The sequence below is a fragment of the Mastomys coucha genome, unplaced genomic scaffold (genome assembly GCF_008632895.1).
Source record: "Mastomys coucha isolate ucsf_1 unplaced genomic scaffold, UCSF_Mcou_1 pScaffold9, whole genome shotgun sequence".
Taxonomy (NCBI): Eukaryota; Metazoa; Chordata; class Mammalia; order Rodentia; family Muridae; genus Mastomys; species Mastomys coucha.
The window spans coordinates 27,367,339-27,375,338 of NW_022196915.1; the positions used below are offsets into that span (position 1 = coordinate 27,367,339).

At 48.1% G+C, this 8,000-nt stretch overlaps 1 protein-coding gene across 1 annotated transcript in view; it reads right to left on the reverse strand.

Moving 5' to 3' along the window:
• Window positions 1-1,949: 1,949 nt before the first annotated feature.
• The window catches only part of Tspan14 (tetraspanin 14), a 56,452-nt gene continuing 50,401 nt past the window's right edge, over window positions 1,950-8,000 (reverse strand). Inside the window, exons 7-9 of the mRNA XM_031362836.1 lie at window positions 7,237-7,281; window positions 5,010-5,129; window positions 1,950-3,526 (exon numbers count right to left, since the gene is read on the reverse strand). Of these exons, the coding sequence (XP_031218696.1) occupies window positions 3,455-3,526; window positions 5,010-5,129; window positions 7,237-7,281 (237 nt within the window). The 3' untranslated portion in view covers window positions 1,950-3,454. The remainder of the gene's footprint in view (window positions 3,527-5,009; window positions 5,130-7,236; window positions 7,282-8,000) is intronic.

Consider the following 8,000-nt stretch of genomic DNA (forward strand, 5'->3'; position numbering starts at 1 on the left):
GCAGTAGGCTATTCCCAAAGTTCTAGGCTAACAAAGTGGTGCCCATGATTCTCAAGGACACAGAGAAACATAACAGTGGAACAAAGGCCCAGCGAAGGTCACTCACACTCTTTACCCAGCACCTGTCAGAGCCCAGGAACCCTAACCAAGTCTTTCGTGTCCAAAGCTATGAGCCAGGAAGCAATCAAGCAGTCCCTCGTGCAGAGACTGGGGCTTCCTCCCTCTATAGAGGAGCCCTCTAACAGTAGCAGCCCACATGCTGCCTCAGAGGCCTCCAAAGTGTCTAATCCTGCACTCTTCCGTATAGGAAACCCATCCAAAAGCTTACATGTGACTGCCAACTCTGGCCTTTCCCAACAACTGTGCTTTGGGAAAACAAGTACTTCACACAGAGCAGAGAGCAGTTTGTTGACTGAACACAGTACTACCTGAACTTGGGTCTTAGAAAAATAAACCCACTGCCCACTGCCAGAGAGCTGCTAGCCAGGGCAGTACCCCTACTCATTGTGGGTAAGTTTCCTATCATGTATCCAATCCAGCTACAGAAGAGAATCTACAATCCACCTTTGCCAAATGGCTGCAGGCCCGCCATAGTCCCAGCGCTTCTTAGAATACCCTCAGGGAATGGGGCTATACCTGGGCTCCTCATTGGGCAGAAGCTTCACTGAAGGGATGCAAGGGTGGCTGGGAGTTATAGTTCTCTGAGACTTGTGTTTTGGTCATGAACATGGCATTCTCGGAACTGCTCTGTGAACCGGGTGAGTTTATTAACTTATGTAGCCTGAGCACTTCCTCCATTCCTGGAAGATTTTGTGTTTAACAATCTGTCATGTTAGTTACGTAGGAACACTGTGCCTGGCTTCTTGGGCAACAATGTACATAGTTTTTCTGCCTGGCTCAGGGCTCTACCCTTAGCGGACTTGCAGACCTGCTGGACAGGGCAGGATCAACCAAGGCATGAGGACACATAGGATAGTCTGAAGTAGTGCAGCTGCACCTTAGAACCAGGGATGTTTAAGAGGGTAGTTCAATGTTAGGTGCCGTCGTGGCCAAGAGGGTTTAACAATTGGCCATGTAAAGAATGGAGGGTGGGAGAGAGGAAGCCCCAGTGACCCAAGTCAGAAACTGCCTGGGAAAAGGCTGGCAGAGTCCCAAGCAGAGTTGGACAGGACAAGAGCTTCGGAGCCTCAAGTGGGAGAACAGGATGTGCAGGGATCACACGCTGACTCCTCAGCCCTTAAAGACAGACAGAATGGGCGCTCAGGGTAGGCCAGAAAATGTTCCAGACACTGTTCCTCTGATCATCCACTTCTGCTCACTTAGCCAGAAGAGACCACTGAAGTGGCCTTGTTTTAAAAACTGGGAAACAAAGCCAACCCTGGAAGCCATGAATAGACTTCATCCTAAACAGGGATGTGTGTCACAGGGCAAGACTCCAAATGGGCCAGTTTGTAAGTCCCCATGAACAGTAAGAGCTGCCTGAAGCTGCTGGTGTCAACGTGCCAGCAGGGAGTGCCTGCCTACTCAGCATGGACTCCGGCAGGGAAAATCACCATCCACCCCACCACCTACAACAGATCACCAGCAGCCTGTGCATGCAACAGTGTCCTGTCTGGAACCATGGACTTTTTGCCTGGATTGGCAGTATTGCCAAGGCTAGACTGAAATTGAGAATAATCCTTCCTTGAGTCCTGGAGAGGAAAGTTACCCAGCTGATGCTTATAGCCAAGAATAGCAAAGCTGTAAGCCACCTAGTCACAACAGCAGGGGCATGTGAAGGATACATGGAATCTGTGAGGATGTGCAAACGATGGCTGGCCTTAACCACCAGGTTCCTAGACCACCCAGTCACACCTGACTCAGGGGCTCAATTTAGCACCAAAATGCTTAATGTTTTTTTTTTTTAATAGTGATTCCAAACCAGAAAGAAAAAAAAAGACCCAAACAACAGCATTAATATAAAGATATATTCCATAAAAGAGTTTGGCAGGTCAAAGAGAAGCTTCACACTTCCTAAAAACACAAGCATTCTTCTTCCTCTAGTCTATAGAGAATTATTTAAAAAATTATAACATCATCATCATCATCATGAACACACACCCACCAGTATCACCAGTATACACCACACTAGAATGTACACTTCGGTAAGTAACTGAAGGTAGCACTCAATCCCTGAACGGTAAGGACAGATACAAGTTATAAAGAAGCATTAGAGAGTAGCCCAGCCCAAGGTGGACAGACACCAGCATGCCTCAGAGTATCCAGTACGTAAGACAGACATCATTTTCAAGAGCAGCCTCAGAACAGTGCTGACAGTGAACTCGGCATGTGGTTGGGGGAGTCACCATGGAAGTTAGATGCGCTGAGCTTCCACACAGCACCTGCTGTCTGTGCTTGCTGGGGCCTGGCTGCAGGAGCACTGCCCTCCAGGGACAGCACACTTTGGGCCACTAGCTGTATGTGGTCGTGAGAAGAACCCAGTTTCCAGCTAGCAATCAGGAACTGGGGCTCCCTGGAGGGCATTGGGGAGGGAGAAAGGGTCAATCAGGATTCAAGTTCTGGTGGCCATTTCAGTAGCACCAAGACCAGAAGACAGTGAAGCCAAGCAGGAGTGCATGGAGGGAATGTGAACCAGAGGGAGAAGCTGTCACAGCTGGTTCTTGAGTCGCTCGGGGAACTGAAAAGCACAGCTTGGTCCCAGACACTGGGTAAGGCTGCTGAGAAAAGAATGCCAGACAGAAGAGGCCATGAAAACATGGTGAAGGAACACTCTTACCCCTATAAATAAACTATTTACACACTATAAGAACAGGAGAGCCGGCCCTCAGCAGGGCTTAATGCTATGGAGAAACAAGGCTGTTCCACCCTGGGAGAGCAGTGTAGGCTTGGAAGGCAGTGGTGATGTGCTCCCCAAGACTGGTTATGGCTGGCTCAGGCATACTTCACTTGGACATGGCTGAGGATTCTGCAAACCCCTGGCATGTTTGCACCACTATGAACCCTGTTGGCATAAGGGGCCCACTGGACCACTTATCCCTCCCCATCCTTCTTGATCCGATGGAGCCAGAAGCCTTGTTCTCAATGCTGGTCCCAGACTGATGCTACACCCACAGAAGATAATAGTTGAGCATGTACCTAAGCCTTACTGAGGAAGTAGGGGCCTGCAGATGTTCTTGGGCTCCATAAAGGCCATCTGTCCTCAGAGTTACTACTCCACATAAAAACACATTCTCTGTCTCTGGGCAAACCCCTTCAGAGATGCCATGTCAAGTGTGGGCAGATGAGAAGGGGCCTTGGTCTTCAGCACCAGCAAGAAGAAACTGAGAGGTCATATCACGCTGATGCCGAAGACTGGGGTCTGGTTGTGGGTGGCTAATGTCAACTTCTGCTGCTGCTGGACAGTGAAAGGCTTGACCTCTACATGTGGCTCAACTCCATTTGCTGCATCTGCTTCTCAGAAGTGATGACCTGCCTTCACTGCCTCGATGTCTGAGATCAGGGTCCTCGCCAGGAAGATGCCAAAGATCTGAAACCAAAGCCAAAGATCAACAGTTCAAAATGAAGGCAGGGAGCAGAGGTGAGCTGGTGGAGACTGCCTCCGTGGACTCTCTCCCTTCCCGTACCAAGTCAAGGGCAAGATGAGAGCAAAGCTTGAGCAAGTGGCAAAGATGACCCACCCCACGGAAAATGAACCCTGGGGTAAGCTGTTGCATCCCTCAACCATGGAAGAGAGGTCAGAACTGGCATCACAGACTGAAACAGATGCTCGCTCTGCCCCCAGGGAGTAAAAATGCCACATACCAGGAGGGACCCACATAGTTGAGCTTGAGCTCTAGGTCAAACTGTAAAATAACACCAACTATTCAGAATCAGTCACCCTGTCGGCCCAATTCCCAAGAGAATAATTCACAGCCATGACCCTGATAATCTGCAGACATATCCTGATCTTAGGAGACAGGAATGTCGTGAGGGAAGGGTGTGGCTTTTTTATCTACATAGACAACCATAAACTTGGTAACCTTTGGAAGTGTGCTGGTTTGTGGCCCTCACCCCTTAAGCTCTATGTTTCATAACTGAACCCAGTCTCACTTCACAAATAAAATTTTTGTTTCATTTTCCACAAGCTTTTCTCTAGTGTTCTGTAGTCATTCAATATAATGACAGAGTGAATAAAGAAATATGGTGTGGCTACAACCAGATCCACCTCTTTAAGGCAGAGCTGCCTAACATGTATTCTCCATGTAAGTGCAGCCTTAACTGTCCCAGAAGATGCTCAAAGGAAGCCCTAAGAAAACTAACAGTTTCCCTGATATAACTGGACTCTTGACTTTTTCTAGATTTTCCTGTGGGCACCAGTCACTCCAATCACCCCTAGGCCAGGCAGAGGGCCAGGGGAGCGTCTGTGGTGAGGAAAGACTCCTGGAAGCCCAGCCAGGGGAGAGGGACAAGGAAGTTCTGGGATAACTGCCCCAGCTAGAAAGAGTCACTTCCCACTCTATCGAGTTCCTGATACCTCCTTAATTCCTGCTACTTCCATCTACCAAAAAGGGGGGACTTCAAAGTAGGCCAGTTCCTGGTCATGCACTCTAACTCCTGACCACTACACAGGCAATACTATATAAAGATGTGGGCCCTAAAAAGAGGGACACAGCTATCCCATGTGTCTGCCCTTAAAGGATCTCCCTTCAGGTAGCAGACTGTGGGGACAAAGGAGCCATAACCCATCCTGGGCACAGCCTCCAACAACACACATGTACTGGTGCTGTCACCACACTGTGTGCGTTCATGTGTGCATGTGAAGATGCCTGTCCCAGTACACATTCCACTCTTGCTACCTCATGTATATGTATATGTACACACACACACACACACACACACACAGAGAGAGAGAGAGAGAGAGAGAGAGAGAGAGGTATATGCACCTGATCTTGGACATTCTATTTCCTAGGCCAGATTCCTTTACAGCATACCATGTGTTAAGGGCCCAGTGTTTGAATTCTGGGACATACCTGCAGCAGTGAGATGGCAATGAAGACACCAGCCACAATGTAGATGTTCCTGGGCAGCCAGCCTTCCAGAGCCTGAATGCATCCTTTTGTGAAGATGAACTCATCCCACTTGCTCTTCAACTGCAGAGAAACAGCATAGTGGCCTCAGCCTGAGCACATGCAGTCCCTGCCCTGCCCCATACAGCCTAGCCTTGTATGGGGCAGGACAAAGCACAGCATATGGATGATGGTCTGAGAAAGCTGAATGAAGACCACAGGAGAAATCATGCCTGGGAAACACTCCAGATTCAGTCTGGGCCCTCCCAGGGCAAGTAGCCATCCTGCCTATCTAACTAAAGGCTTTCAAAGCCAAAGATGAATTCACTCTGAATCTCCACACCTGGAGATGCGAGGTAATCTGCAGCCTCGAGGAAAAAATATGTGTCTCTCAAGGTAAAGGGGGAAGGGGATCCCATGTTTTCTCCCATGCTTCCACAGAAGGTGGAAGAAGAAAGGGCAGTGGCTCTTTAGGTTCTGTCTCCTACTAGTAAGCTTGGCTCTGGGAGACAGTCAGGCAGCGCCTTCTCTGCCAATCCCCCTGGGAAATCTGTCAGTGTGTGGAGGCGCTGTCCCAGTACACACCCCACTCTTTCTACCTCATAAATGGCAATCAGCCCCTGTTTCCTCCCCATCATCTTCCTCCATGTCAAATGGGATGAAACGTCAATTCACATTAGAGGTATTATGGGATGCACTGTGCCATCATGCTCCCGCACAACCTCAGGTTGTGACTGTATTTGAAGACGGGTCTTTACAGAGCTAAGCTTAAATGAGGCTACCAAGAAGATGAGGTCTGGTCAGCTGACCTCTGTCCATACAAGGATAGACTAGGACTGGGGTACAAACAGAAGGAAGTCATGTGAGGAGGGGAGATATCCAAGCCTGGTAGACAGGCCTGGAACAGATCCTTCCTAAGCAGCCTCAGAAGGACTCAACTCAGCTGACAGCTTGAACTTGAATTTCTAAGTTCCAGAATTGTGACAAAATAAGTGTCGTGTAAGCCTGCCAATCTCTACATTTTGTTATGGCTGCCCTAAGTAGCAATGAAATTCTTAACAGGACAGCTAGGTTTCATACAGATGCATCTCTCTGGTCTTTTGAGACGCTACAACAAAGTACCATAGTGGCCTGACGCGGCAGAAATTTCTTTCTCACCACTACAGAGGCTTAAGCCTAACACCAAGGCACTGGTAGATTCAGTGTCTGCTGCTGCATTCTGGTTAAACAGTGTCTTGCTGCTGAATTCTCTCTCATATGCTAGAAGAGGAAAAAAGCTCCTGGGACCTTTTTCTTTATTTCTTTATTTTATGTGTGTAAGCATTCTGCCTATGTTTTCGCATCCTTCATATGCAGTTCCCATAGAGACCAGAAGGTAGCAGACATCCGTCCTCTGGAACCAGAGTGATTGACAACTGTGAGGCACTGCATAAGTGCTGGGAACCAAACCTGGGTCCTCTCTAAGAGCAACAAGTGCTCTTTATATCTGAGCCATCTCTCTAGGCCATCTTGGCCCTTTTAATAAGGGCAGTAATCCCAGTCATGACGGCTCTGCCTTCACTGGGAACTGACGAGGTTTCAGCTTCTGAGAGATAAAACATGCAACACACGTAGCCTGATCCTGTGATCTAAAGTCAAGGGAAGACAGACTGTCCTAGTGTCCATGGCTAAAGGGCATTTCTACATTCCCTGACATTCTCCCTTTCACAACTGTAGCCAACCACATCACCTTCTCACACCAAGCCCTCACTCACTATGGTTTGAAAGAAGCCATGGATTCTGAGCCCTACCCTAGTCCTGGCATCTCCATCTTGCTACTCCCTCCATGTAAGCAAGTCACAGATCCCATAAGCTTTATCCTCACTGCAGAACAACAGATAACGCTTAGACAGCTGTTCCCAATTCCATACTACCTTTAAAGTAGTGTCAAGTTTAGTGATATTATATCACAGGGCTTTAAATCTAGTGTGCCTGTGTGCCTATGTGTGAGTGCACATGTATATGCATGTGCACACATGCACAGCAGTCCACCCAGAGTCAGCTCACTTCTGGCTTAGATGGCACCTTCTAATCAAATCTTCCTGTTTCTTCAGTCCAATCTGCCCTGTGCTAAAGCAGAAGGTTCGTGTACAAAACTAAAGCCTGAGAAACAGTCCCCCGATCCTTTAGGGCTGTGTGTTGGTATTCTTACCTGAATCCTGACATCATAGCCACACTGTGTGTTCACAACTTTTTGCTGTAGGAGAAGCAGAAAACTTAGTCATTCCAAAGACCTGTCAAAAACCTGGTGGCAGGAACAACCCACAAACCACAAGAAACTCAAGAAGAAGGAAGACCAAAAGGTAGACATTTCATTCCTTTTTAAAAGGAGGAACCAAATACCCATGGAAGGAGTTGCAGAGATTAACTATGGAGCAGAGACTGAAGGAAGGAGGAGCCAGCCTAAATATAGCTATCTCCTGAGAGGCTCTGACAGTACCTGACTGACACAGATGTAGAGGCTCACAGCCATCCATTGAACTGAGTACAGGGTCCCCAGTGAAGGAATTAGAGAAAGGACCTATGGAGCTGAGGGGTTTGCAGCCCCTTAGGACGAACAACAATATGAACTAACTAGTACCCTCAGAGCTCCCAGGGTCTCAACCACCAACCAAGGACTGCACATGGTGGGTCTGATTGTTCTGGCAGTGTGTGTATAGTGGAGGATTGCAAATTCGATCATTAATAGGAGGAGAGGACCTCGGCCCTGTGAAGGTTCTGTGCCCCAGTGTAGGGGAATGCCAGGACCAAGAAGTGGGAGAGGGTGGGGTGGCAGACATGGGGAGGGGGAAGGCAACAGGGGTTTGTTCTTGTTGTTTTTGTTAGTTTGTTTGTTTTTTGGAGGGGAAACTGGGAAAGGAGAAATTTACATGTAAATAAAGACAATAGCTAATAAAAATACAAAATAAAATAAAA